This window comes from Lichenostomus cassidix, chromosome 2 (assembly GCF_008360975.1).
Source record: "Lichenostomus cassidix isolate B80296 chromosome 2, HeHo_3.0, whole genome shotgun sequence".
NCBI lineage: Eukaryota > Metazoa > Chordata > Aves > Passeriformes > Meliphagidae > Lichenostomus > Lichenostomus cassidix.
Window position 1 is genome coordinate 130,024,281 of NC_139482.1, and position 22,420 is coordinate 130,046,700.

A 22,420-nucleotide genomic window follows, 5' to 3' on the forward strand; every position below is an offset into this window, starting at 1 on the left:
ATCACCTTTTCTGCAGAGCATAAAGATCTCATGCCTCCTCTTTTGTTCACAGAAATTATTGTCCTGGTATGTTCTTTGCATTCTTGACATACAGAGGCTTAGATTCTTTTTAATACTCAATTACCACGTTGGAGAACATGGTGAGATGGGTCAAGCAGGAACAATTGCTTCAACCACAACTTCCTTGTGGTTGAACATCACCAGCTCTAAGACCAAGACATTCACGAGTGTACCTACTTGCCAATCACCTAGCTGTTGCAAAAAACCAAGAAGGCTCTGAGCCAGCTCTGATGATCACAATTCTGAGGACAGTGAGTCACTCCAGTAAACAGCCAAGAAACCCATTCAGGCCACCCTGTAGCCCTTGTACTGCAGACAAGGTCTTCTTCTGAGAAGTTCCAGAGAAAGCTGACAACTTTAATGAGTAGAAATCTGGAAGCAGTACTTCTGTACGTGTGTCATGGGGCAATTTGAGGACAGTCCCAAAAAAAGAAATGAAAAAGCAGCTAGACTGATTCTCTGTATGTGGCATGTGTGAGCAGTTATGCAGAAACTCACTGAAGTGATCCTAACTGTAGGACAGATGGTATTTGTGCTTTAGATCACTGAGGGGGAACCAGACCTGGCACTCTTTCCAATAAAGCGAGCATCTGCAATGGCACTTCTTAGTTACTGAGCTGTGACTGCATGACAGAAGTGCTGTATCAGGAAAAGATAGAGAAGAGCTGATACAGATCATGAAAACTTACCCTTATGGCAGAGATTAACTTCTAGCTAGCTATAGAAGATTGCTGAAATGAGTCTAAGCAGGTGAGGTGGGTGAAGTCTTGCTAACAGCCAAATGCCCACCCAGCTGCTCATTCCCTCCCCTTTTTTATCAGGATGGGGGGAGAAAATAGGATGAGAAAGCTCATGTCTCAAGATAAAGACAGGAAGATTGCTTACCATTTACCATCATAGGCAAAACATACTTGACATGGGGCAAATTCACTTTATTGCCAATATAAATAGATTCGTGTAATAATAACCAACCAACAACAAAAGACCACAAAGCAACCCCTGGTCTTTTTCCCTCTCCCAGGCCTGACTTCACTCCTTCAGTAGAGACTCTTCTACTCACAGCCACTAGTCCTCCAACAACACAGAGGGATGGAGGGTGAGCAGTTATGGCCAGTCAGTAACAGTTCCTTGTTGCCACTCCTTTCTCCCCGTAGTTTTCATAGAATGGTTTGGGTTAGAAGGGACCTTTAAAAATCATCTATAATCCAGCGTCCCTGCCATCAGCAAGGGCATCTTTTACTGGATCAGGCTGCTCAAAGCTGCATTCAGTATCTGAACACTTCCATGGATGGAGCAGCCCCAAGTTCTCTGTGGAATCTGTTCCAGTGTCTCAGCAACCTTATAAAAAATCTTGCCATTTGAAAATGCACTTGCAGCTCACTGAATCAGTTTAAAGTCATTGCACCTCGTCATACCACTACAGGCCCTGGTAAAAAGTCTCTCTCTGTCTTTGTTTTAGAACTCCACTGTAGATACTGAAAGACCACTGTATGGTGTCCCCAGAGCCTTCTCTTCTCCAGACTGAACAACCCCAACTGATTCACCCTTTCCTCCCAGGAGAGATGCTCCATCCCCCTGATCATTTTTGTGTCCTTCTGCTGGATCCAGTCCAGCAAGTCCACATCTTTCTTGCACAGAGGATTCCAAAGCTGGATGCAGTATTTGAGGTGAGGACTCATGAGAGCTGAGTAGAGGGGAAGAATCACCTCCTTGGACCTGCTGCCTGTGCTTCTTTTTAATGCAGCTGCAAATGGCTTTCTGAGCTGCAAATGCAAATTCATACAATTACTCAATGGTTTGGGTTTGAAGGGGCCTTTAAAGACCACATAGCCCAACTCCCTTTTTAAAAAGCATTTTAAGGCTACTTTCACTTTTCACAGAAGCAGAAATAATCAATACATGATCTCTCACATTTTACTTTACCAGTCCCTATTCTCATCTTAGTATGCATTTTAACACATCTACTGGGGAACTCTGTCACACATGCACTATTACGTGAAGGCCAGGCTGGACTGACTCTCTGCCACAATGACTGGTGGTCAAAGCCATTTGTGTCTTGTTCAGAGTAATGCATCTGCTCATATTAATCCTATCTCATGACCAGCAGAAAGACTAACATCATCTTCCTTGTTTTGCTCTATTCTCTGTTCCCTCCATCCAGGCTCTCAGTAGTCTATTCCTCCTTTTGATTTCCTCTCTCTGCCACTCAACATACTCATTCTAACAATTGACACCATGATCTGGGTACCAGTGGTTAAGGATTCAGTGTATAGACCCCACTGATGCTGTGTAATGAAAGGCTTTTTTGTGTGCATTGAGTAAGTGTTGTCTTTCTCCCTCCCTTTCCTTTACAAATTGATATGAAATTACATTCTGTGATTTCTGTGATTCTATATATAAAACTCTGACAATATTGACAATATTAAGTCAAATACCTGAAAGACATTAAGGAAGAACATCTTACGATTCCTTAAGCAACCTTAATTTTGCTTTTTTTACTAATTATAGCACTGTAATGCATTATTTAATTACAAGACTGTGGGTCAAAACTCAGTTAAAGAATGGGCCCGTAAGGGGTCAAGAGATCATAAATGCATCACTCCTTAACTTTTGACCATTTGATTACTGCAACTGAAGAGTTTTTTAATTCGTTTTTGCATTTAATGAGATTAGTTGAGAACCCTTCAGAAATACTACTTTTTCCCACATAACCAACAAACTAAAGATCATAGATGAACATTTTCCTTCATACTTGGTCTTATAATCTGCTTATTAGAGATGAAGGAAGACTTTCAAGCCATGGTTCAACAAGTCCAAAATAATGCCAATAGATTTGGGGAATAAAAAAAAAGGCAGCTAGCTAGACTATTCTATTCTGTCATAGCTCCCATTTACTAAGACAAAGGCTCCAGTATTACTCTAATTGAGGTGCTTCACTGGGGTCCCAACTATTCCTGTGAATTCAAGAAACAGTAAAAACAAGTTCTTCCTCTTGAAACTCGTGCTTGGCAAGAATATTCTTTAACACATGGATCACATTACAACCACTCTTCTAACTTCATGGGCACATGAAAAGTGCCCTATATTGAAAATTGTATTGTACCTCTACTGACCAAAACCTTCCATAATTATACTATACTGCTGTCCACCTGCTAAGTGACAGTTCTCAAAAGAAGCACAGTACACTGCATATGCCAGGTGAAGTTCACCACACTGATTTTCAATTTGAAGCTGTAAAACAGTGTCTTGAATTGGCCATCTGTAAAATCCTCTCACCTCCATATGTCATAATGGCAACTGCCAGCAGTAGAGGCATTTCAGATAGCAATTCACTGATTAAAACTGTCAGGTTATTTTTCAATGAATGTGTCTCAGCGCTGGAATTAATTTCTCCCTAAGCCATGGTTTAACAGCTGATGTCTGCTGACTTCCGTAACATGGGATATGGAATTGCAGCAGAAAATTATTGTATTTGGTGACAGGACAATATGAGGACCACAGGGTACTATTGTTCTTTGGAGGTGTTCTATTTTGGGAAGCTGCAATGAGATGAGATGAACAAAGGAAGAAATTAATTGAAATCAACCTAAATTAGTAAACTGCTCCAATAGGATTTGGAAAATATGTTTTCTAAAGAATCTGAGTTAATTCTAGGGTAGCACAGGAATCTGCAAAAGAAAAGGTGGGTGCAGGGAGCACAGTTTGATGTTGGAAGCAGTCCAGCCGCTCCAAGCACACATGACTGCCGAACCTCTGAAACTTTGCAGTGCTCGTCCTCGGTGAGCTGCTGTTGCCATAGCAACAGCTCTTGAAAACATAGAAAACAGGTCAGGCAGTTTCAAACTCACCACTGTTACCAATGTCACTGTTTTCCCCTGTAGTTTTGCACTAGCCCACCTCCGAGATGATCACTGGGCTGTTGCTATAGTCATCAGGCAGCAGAGAGAAGAAAACAAGGCTCTTGAGTTTCACAGAGATGTGTAAGTAATGTGGAGTTTGGCCACCCTCCACCTACTGCTCTTTCCTCTAAATCCTTTAGAAACCCCCTTCAGAGGTATCAGCTCTTCTTTGCAAATTTTCTTTTCTCCGAAAACCATTCGGGACTTAGGATTTTTAGGCATGGCAAAATTTTAGATTTAAATCATGTTAACCACTGACTGCAAGTGAAAGGTGCATTATTTGGCCATATTATCATTCCTTCAAAAGGCTGTAACAGTACCATAAAAAACTTTACATAAGGAAGAACAATCATTGCAAACTCGGCCTTTAAACCCCCGTGACAAGGAAGTTAACCAGCTCAAGAGACAACAAATGAAACAGTTGAACATGTACACATCAATCTGCACTATGACCAACAGACTCTGCCAGTTCCTTCTCTGTTTCTCTAAAGTAGCACTGACGATGGACTGTACACAGTTGCTCCCATCTTGCCAAATTTTGAGTCACAGAAAAAATCCCAAAGGACAAGCCTTAGTTTCATTTTTAGTTTAATGTCTTTGTTACTTGAACCTGCCTGAATGTAGGCGTACTTACACTGGTCTCTTTATCTTGCCTCGCAGTTGCGTTCTAATAGTTAATGGAAACTTTAGACGGAAATAGAGATGAAATTTACAACTTCGCAAAAGCAAAACAAAAAGACCATTCCAATCTATATATACACATGACAAGCACCACGGAAATACCACATTTCTATCTCTATGAACATTATCAGCATAATAGCTCTCACCTTGAAGTGGTTAGCCATCTCTTTAGAATACATGTTTTCTTCTTGTGTGTGGATGGCATTTAGAACATGTGACTATAATTAATGGCAATCCTAAGGTAATCCAAATGTTTGCACTTTAAGTGCAACCTTCAAAAAAAAAAAAAAAGAATTTTAAAACCCCCCACCTCTCCAGATTCCAGTGGGAACAATGCCAAAGGAAGTCCCAGTAAGAAAGCCTCTTCTTCATTCACACACTTCTTCAAGTAATTCCCTATGCTAAAAAGCACTATTTTCGAAGAGGACACAACAGAATAAAAGAGGTAGTCATTTCAGGACGGCTCATTTTTACTAACAGAACTTTTTGCATCTAGATAACTTTTTAGTGTAACAGGAGGAAAGTTTGGTCTGTGTCTTTGAAGAACACTTTTTCCTCCATTCTTACTTGAAAGAATAATGTTCAAATATTAAAAACAACTACATCTACTGGACTGTAGTGACACCACGAGGGAAAAAATTTCAAACACGTTTTTAGAAAGTTCCACCTAATTCACATCTACAAACACTACAGCATGGTCATAAAGCATCATGCAGTCAAGGCTGCACAGTTTGAAAAGTTCCTGCTTCTCAGCTGCAGATCTAACCTTGCCCATGATCCTAGTCTGCTGCAATGCAAAGAAAGTCCATTTCTTCAAAATGGTTTAAGGTAACTTGTTTTAGTTATCACAACGGCACACTAAAAATTGTCATGGAAAAGACGACAGGGTTCTCAGCTGAGCATCAAGCAGCTTCTTGAAATAGCTATAACCATGCTACTGTACCTTTAGAGCTTTCCTATTGAGTAATTTTTTCCTAGAATATCTTATTTACATCAAGAAACTCAATTATCTGATTACTATTCTTATACCTGTACAACTCCTAAAGTCAAATGCAAATGTAACTAATACCATGATCATTAAATAGATGCTAGAGAAGTGTTAATTCTTCAAGTGTTTCTTTCTTAGGAACTGGGTGTACTTGCCCTAAACTAAGGAATGCTGAGAGAAACAGCCTAAGCTGTGAAATTTCTAACCCAAAATCTAAATGCAGTTTCACATTTAGGCACACAAATGAAAGTAGCTTCTTTAACAGTGAGCAGCAAAATCCAACATTGACATCAGTAGGAGTTTTGCCACTGACTTTAGCAAGTATGAGATTAAGTCTTCTATGGAGAGTTTGCCAATAACTGCAGCTTTGTATACTGGGATTGCATAGCTTCATTTTTGAATTTTTACTCACTTAAAAATATAAAGTAACTATAAAAACTTGTCAAAATTTTTTTCTTTGTTGGATTTGTCGTGTGTGTGTATGTGTACCCTCCACACACCAGAGGATTTCACATAAGGGTTTTTTTGCCTCTTTAAGTATTGGTGCTGTCCATGAGGTACATTTCTGTCCAGCACAAATAACAACAGCAATAAATGAATTAAAAAATCAAGTCTCTAAACAGTTAGAGTACAAATTCACACTGCACACATCTCACCTTTTTCACCAAAAATAAAATGATTAGTTCATAGCAATGCTGCAACTCCCAATAAGCAAAAGTAAATGTGGGTTATAATGCATGTTTAGTCACAGATCAAAGGTAAAAGAATGACATTCGGATAATTTTAATATATACCTTTCATTCATTACTAAAATACAAGTAAATGAGAATAATAAGTGTATTATTACAGAAATACAAATTTTGCTTTCAAGTTTCATAGGAGTTCCCAGTTATCTCTGAGTTATGCAAGTTAGAGAAAAAGGAAATAAAATTTACATGTAAGGCAAAATATTTTGGGCAATCTCTGATCTTGGTAAATGTGTATTAAGCCAAATCTAATCAGATATCTGAAGATATTTATTCAAAATAATGAAAGACTTCAAGCATTTGAGCCCTCTGCTTGAAATCAATGCCTTAATGCAGAAATCTCTTTCTTCAAATTCTACAAGATATTTGCAAACTAAAACCACACAGATTTTTTTCCGTTCTTCATAGAGCTCAATAGTATTAAATGTCAGCCGTTTAATTTCCAGCATTTTGTTTACGAAATATTGTTAACTTCTATGCTTAATATATAGTCTACACATGGTACTTATTGGCTGCTGATCAAAACATGAGGCACAGAAATCTAATACAAGCATTGCAATTATTCACAGTTAGCCACACAGTCACTAAGCTCATCCAATTTTTTTTCCTTGTTAAATTGCTAGAATCCTATCTGACAAGATCACATTTGAGTCCAAAAAAAAAACCAAAACAAAACCAAGGGAGGGATGGGGGGTGGTGCAAAGAAACCTAAACTGATAAAAACATCCCATGTTCTTTACCAAACCACATGATGAGGAAATCCTCCTTGAAAGTAAGAAGATACGAAAATTAACTTAAAACAATCTTGCCAAATTCCAGTCGCCCACTCTCCCAAGGCAAGTTTTATTTTTACTCCTTTTCATTAGCATTAATTATCATAGCAAAGAGTAGAAGAGCAGATTTTGTTTCCCAGTGGTAAATTTGCATGATACTGACATAGAGATGATTTCAAAGAATTCTGCTGAAATCCTGAACTGATTCCTTGGTGTGAACACTCAGTTTGGATGTCAGACATTACACACAAAGGTGTGGTACACTGTCTTGACACTAACAGTGATTCATGGAACACGGAAACTCCTCAGATTAAATATCCTCCCTTGTTTGTTTTTCGGGTTTTTTTTTAATTGCAATGGAAAACAGAACAAAGAACTGAATCTGAATTGGTTTGATGGACAAAAAAGGAACATTTAAAACTTGTCCAGCCCCAACTACTTTTTCAAAGCTCTTTCTCGACTATGTGCATTACTGAGCTATTACACAATGATCCTGAAGAGGTATATTAGTACAGACAACTGGTTACTAAGGTAACAAGATGTTACTATACACCAGCAGCACTGTCCCAGCTCATCAGCTTCACTTGTTTCTTTCCTTTGTTCTCTTAAAACTATGCACAAATTACAGACTTGCTGTATAACCAAATATACATACTAGAGCTACGCTTCAGTTGCTCAACTCATTTTCCTCATTTGAGCTAATGAGGGGAAAAAAAGGCATTAGATGATGCAAGCTCACACTCTTCAGTGTGAAGTAGTTTCCTCCTTAAATCTCTACTAAGAATTGGAAAGTTGGCTGAAAAGTAAATTTGAAATGTTTTCTCACTAGAAACTATTTTATAATTAAAATACACACTGCACATTGAAATTATTTGATATGATAAAATAGGATGGCAGGGATAGTGTAAAGTTTTGGGAGAGAAAACCTGGTTAAGTTTTACTGACTGAATCTTGGCTGAAATTTTCCAGAGGCAGACTCACGTTTGGAAGTAATAGTTGACTGCTAATTGCAAAAAAGATTAAGGTTACCCAAGGTCTAACTCCACCAAAACACTGATGCTCCTAATAAACAAAGTAAGTATGTCACTATTTTTGAGAGCTCGAGCTTGTAAAACCTAAGTGTTCTCAACATCTTTTATGATTACAAACACCAGGCATCAGCAGTAGCTTAAAAAGCCATAGAAAATAAGGCCATGGGAAACATTTACAAGAGCAGGTCACCTATAACAATCCTTTGCTCCAAGTGGGATTAACTCCACCAAAACAGTTCCTGATGTGTTTATCTAACCAGGTCTTCAACACTTACAATAATGACAGCTTCTGCAACCCTCTGAGACAATCTGCTCTTGTAGGTAGTTATCCATTCTTCTTACTATCTAACTTCAAATCAATTGCTGCAATTCAAGCCTGACCTCTTGCCTTGTCTTCAGAGTGTATGTCAATAAGTAGAAGTCTTTTGTTCTGTGTTCAACATGTATGAATGCAAATAACTTTTTGTTCTAAAAGGGTGTTTCCTGTGCTCTATTAAGACAAAAAATTTATACAATCTTTGTCAGACAGCACGATTGATTTTCCAAAGTTGCCGAAGTATAGCACTGGCACTTTGTTCTGCCTGACTGAGCAGTCAGGGTAACAGATTTATAATAATGCTACCATTTCAGATAAACAGAAAGTATTGATTCTGCTTACAGCCTAAAAAATTACTAGGGTTGATTTTCAATTATTTACTTATATACTAATAGGAAAAGAGACATTCAAAGAGAAAGGATGCTGTATTCAGTATCAGTTGGAGAAACACTCTGCTCAGGTATTGTATTTCCCCCCTCTCTGCATGAAAAATAATTCTCCTTTTGTGATCAGAATATACAAACAGGATTTAGTTAAATCACTCAGTATTTGACTTACAGAGTTTAAAAAAAAAAAAAAAAAAAGTGTAGTAAGTTGTTCTGGTTTTGCCTATAAAATTCCAACAACCCATACTATACTTTTAGTTTACATGTCAGGCTGGCAAGAACTCCCCTACTGAACAGCTGCATGAGAAGCCTAACAAACCATAGCCACGACCTGCAAACCATCCACTCTGGACTCCTAATACAAATATCTCTCCCATCGAATTACCCACATACATACTTTTCATTTTTTGTAAATAATCACCCAACACACAAAAAGCTTCTCTAACAGCCACCTACTTTAAAATGTACAGAAAATCCCCACTGCTGAGGTTCACACTGTCCTCACAAAATGACCTAGATAAAGCATATAATTTTTATTATATTCATTTCACAGTCTCTCGTCTTTTAGCCATGCCTGAACTGGAATGAATGAAATTCTGGATGCAAACTATCAACACCAACAATACCTTTATCTCATATGCATATGGCCCATGCAAACGCAGAAAGCTAAGTTTCATATTTGCTCAGTTAAGAAAACATTCTTCCTCTTAGCATCTGGAAATACTTCATGATATTCAAGCAACTAATTAAAAAGAAAGCAAAATGAATCTATGTTAATACCTTATTTAAAATTTTCAAATGACTTAGAAGAGAATCAGAAATTATTGAAAATAGATGAAATATGTTAATTCCCATTAATTAGAAGGAGGATTGTTCCAAACAAACTCATCCGCTGCTTAAATAAAGTCAGCATAAACCCAGCCAAGACTTCGGACAAATATGTATTTCCAATGAATTTAACTCAGCTTAGCTTTATTACTGAAGTTTTAATTAAATTCTAGATGGTCTTCGGTAGTTTTATGCTATTTAATTTTTTACAGAATCAATTGTTACATTATATATTTATGAATGTTAACTGAAGTCTCACTATCTGCAGTACAATTATTCCACGATTATTATATTCTAATGTATTTGTTCCCTTTTGAAACCCAGGGAAATATTCTGCCTACAGTAACAGATGGCTTTTTAATTTTTTGCTGCTATTCCAGAATCTTTAAGTCACCCAAAATGCATCTACTTAAACGTGATACTGCTGTTATCATGCAAAACATGATCTACATGTTCACTGTTTAATATTTAACAATCTGGACACCATTCCTGTTTGGAAATAATTCTACTAGAGGCAGAAATCATTACCCTAGCATTGCTATAATAAACAGATTCGCCTTTTTACATTTTATTGTCTCATAACAAAAATTAAATGACTCATTAAAAATGAAATAATATATTCTATTAGTGCTAATGAACTTTAGCAACTCATTCTGACTAGTGTTAATTCAGAGGTTATCATCAATTAGGCATCACTTCACTGCAGCTCATGTAAATCCTTTGTTAATATCATGTCCTACTCTAACACACATTCCTAAGGGGTAGAAGGATTTACAGGGCAATTTTACATCTTAATAAGATCTAAAATGTCATGATTCAGTAAAAATGTAAGCAGCTGGTTATTTCACAACATGTACACATTGCACATCAATCTAGCAAGCTGAGATTTATCCGGCTATCCCCACATAACAAAAATAAAAAAAAAAAAGCTCTTCTTGCTCAAAATTAAAAGTTCTCCTTTTCTTGATGAAAATTAATTTCTACAATAAATGTTATACAACATAAAATCTTCAACTGTGAAAGACGATAAAAAATTTAAGCAAGCTGCTTTAACAACACCCTGCAGTTATACTCATTTAACACACAGCTCTCTCCAGCATGAACATATTTCAGGAGAAACATTCCCCATGGAAAGAACAAAGCTACCATAACAGCAATGTGGTCATATGAATACATAATAGCTACAAAAAAACAACTGCTCTTAAAAGGACTGGACAGTCAGATGGGTGAAACAAACACATCATTTGCTCTCATTCTGATCCAAACTGCTGACTTCTGAGCTAAAACTAGATGTTTAGTTTTAGCCCATTAAACAGTTAAGCCTCCTTATGAAAAGCTGCTTATACCATACATCATTAATACTTCTAGGAATCTCATACCCATACACTACAGAGTTTTACTGCATTTTTACTTATTCAATGACATTGTGCCACTATTAGTCACAATGAGTAGTATCTTCTTGATTACACTTACTGACATCAAGATTTGCTGTGCAAAAAATATCACTTAACCCCAAGTAAAACTGACAGAATTAAGAATACCACTTTAATTACGCTACCTGCCACATGCCTCTTAAAATTAATTAAAATGCATTAGAGAATTGCCTATAGACTGATAGAAGTTACTTAAAACAAAAATCCACAATTATCCTTGGGCGTGAGATACACATGAACAATTTATTATAAAAGCTGAAGTTTGAATAAACATTAGTTTGGGGTTTCTTTGAAAGAGCTATGTATCAAAACAGAGCTTCAACAGCTCCACTTCAGAGGCTGAAGCGTAAAAAGGATAACAAAACATTTACAAGTACTTTCCCAGAAATACATTTCCGTAAGATTCACTGATATCAAAGACCCATATTTTTGGGTATGAGAATTTATCATGAGACATCAAAAACAGACAGAACAGAAAACAATGATTAAAAGCAGCAACTCTACACAAATTCCTACTCACAGAAAACATTTGGAAGTGTTTGAGGCTGAATGTTTTTGTTTGGTCATAGTTTCTTTTTAAAAAGAAAGAAGAAATGTATTATAAAAATTACAAACAACTCTTACGCATGAAAAACTGCAATTTAAGTCCCAAAGGAAATATAACAGGGTAAACTGGGAATAATGTAATATTCAAGGTGAGTATACAGTAACAATTAAGTCCAGTAAAGTTATTTGCAATATACCTGATTCAACACAATATAAAACAGGAAGGTCTGCAGTGACAATTTTTTCTTATTGATTCCTGGAACACGACATCAATAACCAGCACAGACAGATCACGGAACTGAAGGCCTGCACAACCAACAGTCAGAGATGGAGCTTAAATTCCCATATGGCATAAGTGAAAAAGAATTAAGATCAGCTTTTGAATTTCAAAACAGATGTACTTCAACAGAGAAAAAAAACAAAGCATAGATATGTACTTACAGGACAAATAATGCTGCTAAAATTACTTTTTTTAAAGCTCAGATTGATGACCAAAGCATGTTATTTTCTTGGAAAAGTCTTCCAGTTATATTTGTGCTGGCAAGCAGTTTTAAAACATTTGCATCAAGGGCCGAAAACTACTCTCACACCAAAACTTTCAAACCAGACCTAGCGCTAAGTTCATTTGCCTTATTTTATATACTTGTTTATCCACACTATGAGAAAAGTTTCCTGTACCATTTATTTACATTATCTAAAAACATCAGCACGAGTGTAAGACTAACTGCTCTACGTACGTAACATGTTTTTCGTAAATTTCAACAAATAAAATAATAAGGTTTTATCAAACAGTACAATAGGCTAAGAGTAGGATAAAATATCACTGTAACCTAAAGCAAATACACTATTTGGCCACAAGAATTAGCTTCTAATTCTGCATGTTTCACCTTATAATATACAGAAATAAGCAAACTAATTAGTTGCAGGTATTTATAAGGTTTGTTTTTTCTTTCTTTTCCCTTCTCTTTTCCACCTCAATGGCATTTCTGCTTCCTAGTTCATGCTTTAACAGAGATACACACTAATAAACTTCTAGGACTTTCCATCAAATACTTAAATATTTCTTCTTAGCATCACACTATCGTTCACCCTGGCTCACAAGTGAAGTGCTCCCTGGCTGCCAGAACTGCCATGGTTTGTTTGGTTTACAAGTGGAAGAAATAATGATATAATACAGCAAATGAGTTTGGTGACCACTGGCTTACAGAACACCCCTCATCTTCTACACAGAAAGCTGGAGTACTATTAGAATATACTGGCATTAAGTTGAATGTTGATAATTTATATTTTAGTTCTAGTGTACCAATCCCTTCTTCAAATAAAATGATGAATGTCATCATTTGCAGTTGGGATACCTTTTTAGATCCCATTAAGGCTAATTCCAAACAAAACAAGATGGAATTACTTAGTACAAAAAGTTTCCACCATTTATCCCTTTTATGAATCATTTAAAGACGTCATGTCAGCAACTGAAAACATTCACGCTGATCTCACAAAGAGCAGACAATATATTATGCATGCTACCCACTGATTTATCCTTTAAGAAAGTCTCTTGCAGGCCACGTGCCAATACTGCCACTCACTGTCTAAAATATAAAAAGAAGTGCTTCTGGAATATATAAATAAATAATAATTGCCAATGGTTCAAATCAGCAGGCAGTTAAAACCCATATCCTGTGCAACATCAGATGGTACCAGATGCTTTAGAGAAATGTATTTTTGATGGACTACTCTGAAGCAGTATATCCACTACTGAAGCATCTTCCTAAACTCTCTTCTTAGGAAGGCTTATCTCTTCATTGTGTTTAAAACAAAATACCACCACACACACACCCACACACACTCACCCCATACAAATAGTCACTTATTTTTTAAAAAATCCTATTTGGTTTCCAATCAGACTAATTTTGTAGCAGCAAGTCTTACAACACTGTCTTTTCAGAAGGCCAAGGACAATCTGCACATCACATAGCTTCCATGAGACTCTGGAACACATTGCCCAGACAAGTTGTGGATTCCCCACCATTGGAAGTTTTCAAGGTTACAGCTTTAAACAGCTAGTGAAAGTTGCTCTGCCCATGGCAGGGAAGCTGGACTAGATGACCTCTAAAGATGACCTCCCTCCCAATGCAAACCATTCTAGGATTCTGAAGTCTGCACTTGTCAGTCTAACACCACTAGCTCTGTTTTGCCCACAAAATAGAGCAGTTAAGTTTCTGAAGATCAGAACTCCTCGGGTTTTGTTCTAGGACAAATTCCTGCTTCAAGAAGGCAACTTCATTGTACAAGCAATGTCAACAAGTTCCACACAATTATTCATGTGTGAATTATTCGTAAGTATTTACAGAACCAGCATCTTAGCATTTACAAAAAGAATAATTTTTGCCTGCATTTCTTCACAAGTAATGGAAAAGATAGGATGAATTTTAAATTGTTCTAAAGGCAGTTTTATTGCAACTATAATAACCCCACTGAAACAATGGCCAGTTATTTTCCAATAAATAGTGCAACTAACTTTTGTTAGTCAATTATCACAATGATGATTATTTCATTTGATGGGAAAAAAAGCCTAAAAAAACTCCACCCAAACCAAAATACAACTAAATCAACTCTCCAGCAGCAACGGCTTGTACTACGCTATTTAACTGGCTTTACCTCAGTAGTTTAAATTTAAGAGTCTGCTTTAAGTAGATATGCAGTAAGTGAAAACTGGAAAAAAAATTCCACACCTACAGCTGTCACCTAAAATTAAACACAACATTTCTCTTCAAATCTCAAGCGTGCCTCAAAAAAGCACCATGTGATCATATTTAGCTACTGCACTGTAGTTAAGAATGTTTCATCCACAACAGATAAACAAAAATTTCATTGAAACATGTTAAAAAATCAGCAAAAGTGAAAACCAGGTATAATTACTTATTAGCCTCTAATCAGTAATTATACATTTCATTTTAAGTGCAACCTATAACTTAGGAACATTTTCTTTTTGACCCTGTTATAATTTGCAACACAGGCAAATAAACTGCACATATTTTGGAGGGTAAAAACTCCACCCTAAAATAGGTGAATGTGTGTTAGGTAGAATAATTCTATGTAAAGAGATGTGTGCTATTGGAACCAAGTACCAAGAAGATGACTTGTGCAAAGCAGTAGGTGCTCTTAAATATCTCTAAGGAGATTGATTAAATGGCTCCAATCCAGTTTAAAATGGTTACCATTTTACTGAGATACGCAGCAAACAGGACAACAATATTCTATTTCTGTAGCAATTTTACTTTTTTTAAATAGAATTGGGTCAAATTTTAAAGTTGTTATAGCACATAATTTTAAGGAATGAAAAAAAATCTTAAAAGAGGAGCAATTACAAAGTAGTATAATGCCACACACCACTCCTCATTAAAAAGGTCGTGTGTTAATCAAGTGTACTTATTTCAACAACCGGGACGAGGCATAAAGATTAGATAATTGGACAATGTTCTTGCAAGCTTACTTGTTTTACTTGTATTAATATAGTTATAGAAAGGGACTAACTATTTTTGGCACATATAAAATAAACTGCATGCAAGAGATTAAACAATAAAAAAGTACTTACGAAATCAAAGTCTCCATCTTGAGGGACTTTCCAGTTATCAGGGAAAACATTTTTGGATATGTGGTAAGGTTCATGCATGTTCTGATTACAGTTTTCAGGGCTTTTATTCTTCGAATCTTGTTTATCAAAGTAGTCCATGAAAGAAGGTCTTTGAACTTGTGGTGAAGTAGCATTTCCTTAATTGAAAGAAAACAGAAAAAGAGGTAAAAACTATTCAAAGATTAAAGATTTAATGCACTATGAACTAAACTTCAATAATTAATTTTCTTGGGTTTTGCAGAAACTAATACAGTCATCTGTACGTGATGCAAGCCTCTGTTTGTCCCCTGAGGTTCTCTGGCATAAAAGCTCATAGTCAAAGTATGATATTTTTGTAGCAAGATACAACGTGAAGAAATGTTCACGACATTTCAGAGTTGCACACAAAAATAATATTAGAAGTTACTTCATGCAATACCAATTTGTTGTTATAGAGACTGAATAACATGAGGTACTAAGCATCCCTTTGGGCGCAGAATGCCCCTAACTCCAAGGCCTGGTCCACAGGCACTTGTAGAAAAGGAACGCAGTTTCACCAAAGGTGGGATTTAATAATTATTTAGAAAAAGAACTTGCAAAATACAACTACACAAACTGTGTCTAGATGCTGCTTAATTTAATTCATTGCCAATGAAGATTCCCAGAAAGTTATGGGATCACCCTCTAGAGATAATTGCAAAGCACCCTGTCTCCATGGTGTGGAAACCCAGGGGGATTTTTGTCATCATCTACACAGCTGCAAAAGCTTTATGAAGCAGACTGAGATCAGCATGAACTCCTGCTCTATTACCCTTTTCACAAAACTAAAAGTAAAAAAAGTTATCTTCAGTCCTAAATGACTGAAATTTGTTTTCATTTGTGGGATTCCAAAGCAAATTCATTACTAAATAGCACAATAAATAAACATAACTGTCACCTCAGAGACCATATTCAGCATAGCATTGACACATGAAACATGCACTTGCTGGAAGTGTAACACATTCAACACAAAGAAATATGAAATATATTTCAACAAATAAAATATGAAACAAGATGAGATAAAAATAACTAAGATGGGGGGAAAAAATCTTAACATCAAAAACCGGAAAAACTATCCATTTAAATTACAAACAGAATAAAATCATAGGAGTTTTTATTTTATATACTTGTTTTGACAAGTGAAAAGGTAAATGACTGAAAATATCTTTTGAGCTTGTGTTTAATGTGATCACTAGGACTTGCTAGTCTCCTTATCTGGCTTTACACTCATTTGTATTCTAAGTGGTCTTTTTTCCCCCCCCTCTTTCACCTCTTATCATCTCTTCCCATCCCCTTTGTCTAAAGATCTTTTAATTCACTCTTATTTTGCTGCATGCCTAATTGAAGCCTATTTTTTCATTAATTCTTATTTTTGTGTTGCCAACTTTTCACAGAATGATCAAGACTGGGAGAGACATTCAAGATGATCTAGACCAACCAGTGACCTAGAAACACCATGATCACCATAACCATAGCCTCAAGTGCCACATCCAGATACTTCTAGAACACTTCTAGAGATGTCACCCCCACCACCTCCCTGGGCAGCCCATTCCAATGATTACTCACTTTTTCTGAAGGGGGGGGGGGGGAATCAAGTATCTAATCTGAACCTCCCCTGGCAAAACTTAAGGCCATTTTCTCTTGTCCTTTCACTTGGCATGACATGGCAGAAGAGACCAACTCCCACCTCGCTACAGCCTCCTTTCAGACAGTTGCAGAGAGCGATGAAGTCCCCCCGGAGCCTCCTCTTCTCCAGGCTAAACACCCCCAGCTTCCTCAGCTGCTTCTCATCAGACTTGTGCTCCAGACCCTTCATCAGTTCCACTGCCCTTCTCTGGACACAATCCAGCACCTCAATGTCTTTCTTGAAGTGAGGGGTGCAAAACTGACCACAGGATCCAAAGTGTGGCCTCATCAGTAATGAGTACAGGGGGACTGTACTCATCATTGCCCCTGGACCTGCTGACCACACTATTCTTGATAGAAGTAAAGACATATTGATTTATTGCTCCTTTATTTCTGCTTTTCCTAATTTTTTCTCTTCTAGTAAGATTTCTTGTGGCATTTTTTAATGTGTGCTTCTACTGTCATGCTCTTTACTGAATTTGACTTCAGCTGCTTTCCTTCAACTCCACAGTGATTCCATCATTCAATCTGCTATTTCCATAACACACCTTCTCTTCCTCACATTTTTTTAGCTGATTTTTCTCTCAGTTTTTGCCATGTTTTTTTCAAATATTCTTTTCTATTCCCAGGTCATAGTTACCTTTACTCACCATCTTTTAATTAGTAACAACTGTGACCTATCAATTCATGAACCAAACTCCAGGTTGAATTTAACAGCCCAGACAGCAGATAGCCTCCAGAATCTCCCAAATTTTCCCCCACTGAACTCAAGATCACTTGAAGGAGATTTCTTGATCTCTTGAATCTGGGACTGAGGAAGAGATGAGAAGCAAACAGCAGGAATGACAAATATCTACAGAAAAGAGCACTAAAGGGCAAAAATCATAGTCATAGAATGGGTTGAGTTGGAAGGGACCTTTAAATACCACCTAATTCCAACTCCACTTCCATGGGCAGGGACACCTTCCACTAGACCAAGTTTCTCAGAGAAAGACCCATCCAACCTGGCCTTGAATGCTTCCAGGGATGGAGCATCCACAGTGTCTCTGGGTAACCTGTTCCAGTACTTTAACAACATCATAATAAATAATTCTTTCCCAATATCTAATCTAAACTTGCCCTCTTTCAGTCTAAAGCCATTACACCTTGTCCTATCACTACAGGCCATTGTCAGAAGTCCCCCTCCAGCTCTCCTGTAGGCTCCCCATTAGGTACTGCAAGGTCCTACAAGGTCTTCCCAGAACCTTCTCTTTTCCAGGCTGTACCACCCCAACTGTCTCAGTCAGTTTTTTTATCAGAGGTGCTCTTGCCCTCTGATCATTTTTATGGTCCTCCCCTGGATTTGCTTCAACAGCTCCCTGTCCTTCCTGTTTTGGGGGTCCCAGGGCTGAACATGGTATTATGGGTGGGGTTTCATGAGAGCTGAGTAGAGCAAAAGAAAAATGAAAGAATCTAAACTTTAGAAGAGCAAACATTTAAGAAAACAGACCCAAGAGAAGACAGTCATATGAAGGAGGTAGAATTAAAAACAGAAATGCAATGCAGAAAAACAGGAATACAATTTTCTTAGTTCAAACTTTTCATTACTTGGTGATCGCTGTCCAAAACCCGAAACTGTTTGTACCAAAAAGATAGGACACCACATTGCTGGCCTTTCACAACCCATTTCTCCTTCTGCTGAGATGGTTGTACTAAGTTTCATCCCTAAGACGTACTTATAAACAAAAAGATTACCAGTGTCTCCATTCAAAATTCTAAGTACCAAAATGTTGGCCCATTACAGGTAAGGCAGTCTCCCTCCTCTCATGTATCAGGCAATACTAAAGATCATCCAACCACTGCTTATAAGTTTTAAAACTATTTATAAATATCTTCCTTATACACATAATAGAAGACTACCTACATAAGTAAAACAAACCAACCCCTCCGAATTCCTTGCTATCAAATGCATATTATGGAAATTGGGTCAAAAGGACTGAAATTACTCCAAGGTAAGCAAAGAACATTTATTTTTTACTTTGACAACTTCTTTTATTTGTTTTGATAAATAAGAATTTAGAACTCACTTCTGATTTCAATTTAGCATGCAGTCAGTTAACCCAATTAAAAGAGCAAGAGCTGCTTACCTTCGCTGCAAATATAAAAACTCACACACAAAACCAGAAATATGACTGCAAAATGATGGGACTAGAGGTATTTCAATGGTTTTTTTTTTATTTTTCCTCCAATATAAAAAATCCCAAAGGATTTATTTAGAAATTAATTTTTATAAATAATTAAATGAAAAAAGAGACACTATTTAGATCTCTAGCTAACTTAACAGGTTCAGTTAGTGTTTCATAGGAATGGGTTGACATCTACCAGTTTAAAGGCCCTGTGAAAGCTCCTATCTGTTTTGTATTTACTTTATAAATCACTCAGGCTCTTTATGCCAGAGCAAACTGATATCGGTTGCACCTTTTTTTTTTTTTCTTTATGGAAAATACAGGGTTATGAGAAGACCATTCTGGTCTCAAAGTACTTTTGTTAACCTTCATGAACAACAGAGTAACATTATCTTCTCAGCTATCTTTCAAGAACCAAGAAAATTAGAAGTATAATACATAAAGATTCCCTTGAGGACAATTAATTCACTCATCTATTCAGTAAGCTAGATTTGCCACAAAAAAATTACAGCACAGTCAGTATCACTCCACACTTGCACTGAAAACCTATTGTGCAATAGCCTGTTCCATTCTAGAAGCATTTGGATTTTTCAGTTCTTCTAATTCTTTACTCTTCAATAAGCAGTGTTAAGTTAAAATATTTTTCACAGTTTCAATATTTAAGAATATCTGTCTGCTATCATCCTGACACTTGCCTGCTGCAGGACTTCAAGATGGCCTTGGGAAAAAAGCCATAATAAAACAGTCAGAAATTGCAGGCAAGCCATAGAACACAGAGAGCACCACTGATGCTGAAAACATACATTCTAACTCAGCAATACCCCAGATAGGAACACAGCCAATAAGGGATGTCTCCAAATAGTTACATAAGCAAGTTTCTTCCCAAAAATAGCTGAATAGAATGAATGAGACAATGACATAACACAACACCAACACTGTAACACTGTTTCAAAAACATATCACAAATAAAATAAATCATTCTCAACACACATTTCAAAATAAGGAGGAATGCACACTCCATCCTAATGCATGCTTTGGTAAAATTCAACTGATGTCATCTACCAAGAAAAATTATTCTGTAGCAAAGCATTTCCAACAAGAAAGTATTATATTAATATCAAATTAATTTAAAATCAGTTTAAAAGTTCTGTTGTTAGTTAACAAGTAAGGTCAGCAGATGAGGGTGACGATCTCCTGCAGACGGGAGACTCCCACTACAATTTCCTAGGAGGGCATGGGTGGTGGTATTTTGTTTGTTTCGCATTTTCAGGTCAGGGGTTTACAATTTCCTGTGGAAAGTCTGTAAATCTTTCACTCTGTTACTACCAGGACACTGGACCTCTTCTGCACCTGCATATCTACAGAGGAAAGCTTTCTTCCTTTTGCCAAAAGCCACAAGCTTCCACAGCCTTCCACATCCTGGAGATCTCCATCTACCACTCAACTGAGGAACACTTAGCTGCTTGGTGAAGTTAGGGATCTGGCTCTCCTACCTGAAGTGCTTCTGTGAATACCCTGTCAGTATTTTTATTCCCTTAAAATACACTGCTTTGTCACTACCAGCAGCTGAAAAGCAAACAGCTTCCAGCTTTCTTTAGACCTGTATCTACCTACATACTCTCACCCCAACTAGAAAGGCTACCACAGCTTATACAACATCATATACTACTTAGGCTTTGTATTACATAAATTCCTACCACTACTCTCGCCCACCACAAGGTGCTCTACAACACAGTGGCAGTAAATCTGGAAAATGGGAGACAGGAGCCTAGAATTTTGACCAGTGTACAGGCAAACGTATCTAACAGTGAACTACCATATAGAAAGCTGCCATAGCCACCTCCTTCAGCCATGTTTTAAGCAGAACTGTGACTGTATTCTACGAGTGGCAAAGTTCTGCTGCTAACACACGCCTATTAAGCAGCCACCTCAGAGAGTCAAAGGTTAGCCTACTGGGAACCACAAGGAAACAGCAGTAGAAACTGTGTCACCAGTTACTTAGGCCAGAGCAGCTGGGAGTCTACCACAGGACAGATCTAAGAAATGTTTGACTATTGAGAGCTGTGCAATGAAGTGGCTACTGAGTTCACAGTTCTTGTACCACAGTGACTTACACGCCCAAGTATTCATTCAGTTTCAGGCCTCATTCGGTCTTTTATTTGTTGTATGACACGCCTATTTATCAGAAATAATTGCAACTGGCATTTAAATGGAAAATCCACATAATTTTCAACCATCTGAAGGTTTCAGAGACTTTTTCAAGGACTATGAACCCAAGTTTAAACTATTTTTAATGGGGAAAAGTTTCCAGCACAAAACATTGCTTTGCTTCTTGAGAATGTGACTTGTAAAACTGGCTTAATAATTTTTGGGGGTTTTTTTCCACTTTCTAGAAAAAAAGAAAAAATATCCAGTGATATTATCATTATAATAATGGAATATGCTGAGTCAGAAAGGACCCATCAGGATCATCACGTCCAACTCCTGGCCCTGCACAGGACACCCCAAGAATCACACCATGTGCCTGAGAGCATTGGTCAAACACTTCCCATTAGGCCATTCCAGCCAAATTATACTTTATTTCTGTTTTCAGCAAAATGAAGAAAATCCATGTTAAACTAACATTTTGCAACAGCTCTCAAAAGCAGAATTGAAAACATCTTAAAAAAAAAAAAATCAAAAAAAATCCCCATTTTTAAAATATACTACTACTAGTGATATAAATGAACAACTTTATTACCAGTCACAGAAAATGGCTTGAGACCTTTAAACATCTATCACCTCTTTCTATACACATATACAGGACTAAAGCACTGGTACACCTATATATGGCACCAAGCAAACAATCTTCTAGGGGTCACAGTAAACATGCTTGAACAAAACTACATCCATGAAGTATCAATACCCAGACCACAGCACCACTGAAGCCAGCCCATAATCAAGTTTCCTGACTAAATTCCTACCAGACTTAGGTCATAGGCTGTTATAAAACACGTGCCACTGGCTTTTCAGTTGAAATACCAGTTTTAAGACATAGGCCTTTCTAAGAGTTTTGAAGCATCACTCCAGAGCTATCCAACTATTTACCTCATATCACAGAGGAGGCACACTTACAGTATCAAACAATCCCTTACCCTGGATGCTGAAATCACTAAAAAATAATGAATAAACCAACTCATGAATTCTTCTATCAACATGTAGGTTCTACAGCATGGTGCATATCCCACTGCAATCAAAAATACCACTATACAGTAAGACAAAAAAGTTGAGCAAGTAAGAGCTGGAACCAGACC

The 22,420-nt window shown here is 37.1% G+C and overlaps 1 protein-coding gene across 2 annotated transcripts in view; it reads right to left on the bottom strand.

The window, feature by feature from the left end:
• STK3 (serine/threonine kinase 3) overlaps positions 1-22,420 on the bottom strand; it is a 126,015-nt gene that overhangs the window by 32,951 nt on the left and 70,644 nt on the right. For both annotated transcript variants that reach the window (XM_085053280.1, XM_085053281.1), the window contains exon 10: positions 15,280-15,455. In XM_085053280.1, the coding sequence (XP_084909406.1) occupies positions 15,280-15,455 (176 nt within the window). The remainder of the gene's footprint in view (positions 1-15,279; positions 15,456-22,420) is intronic.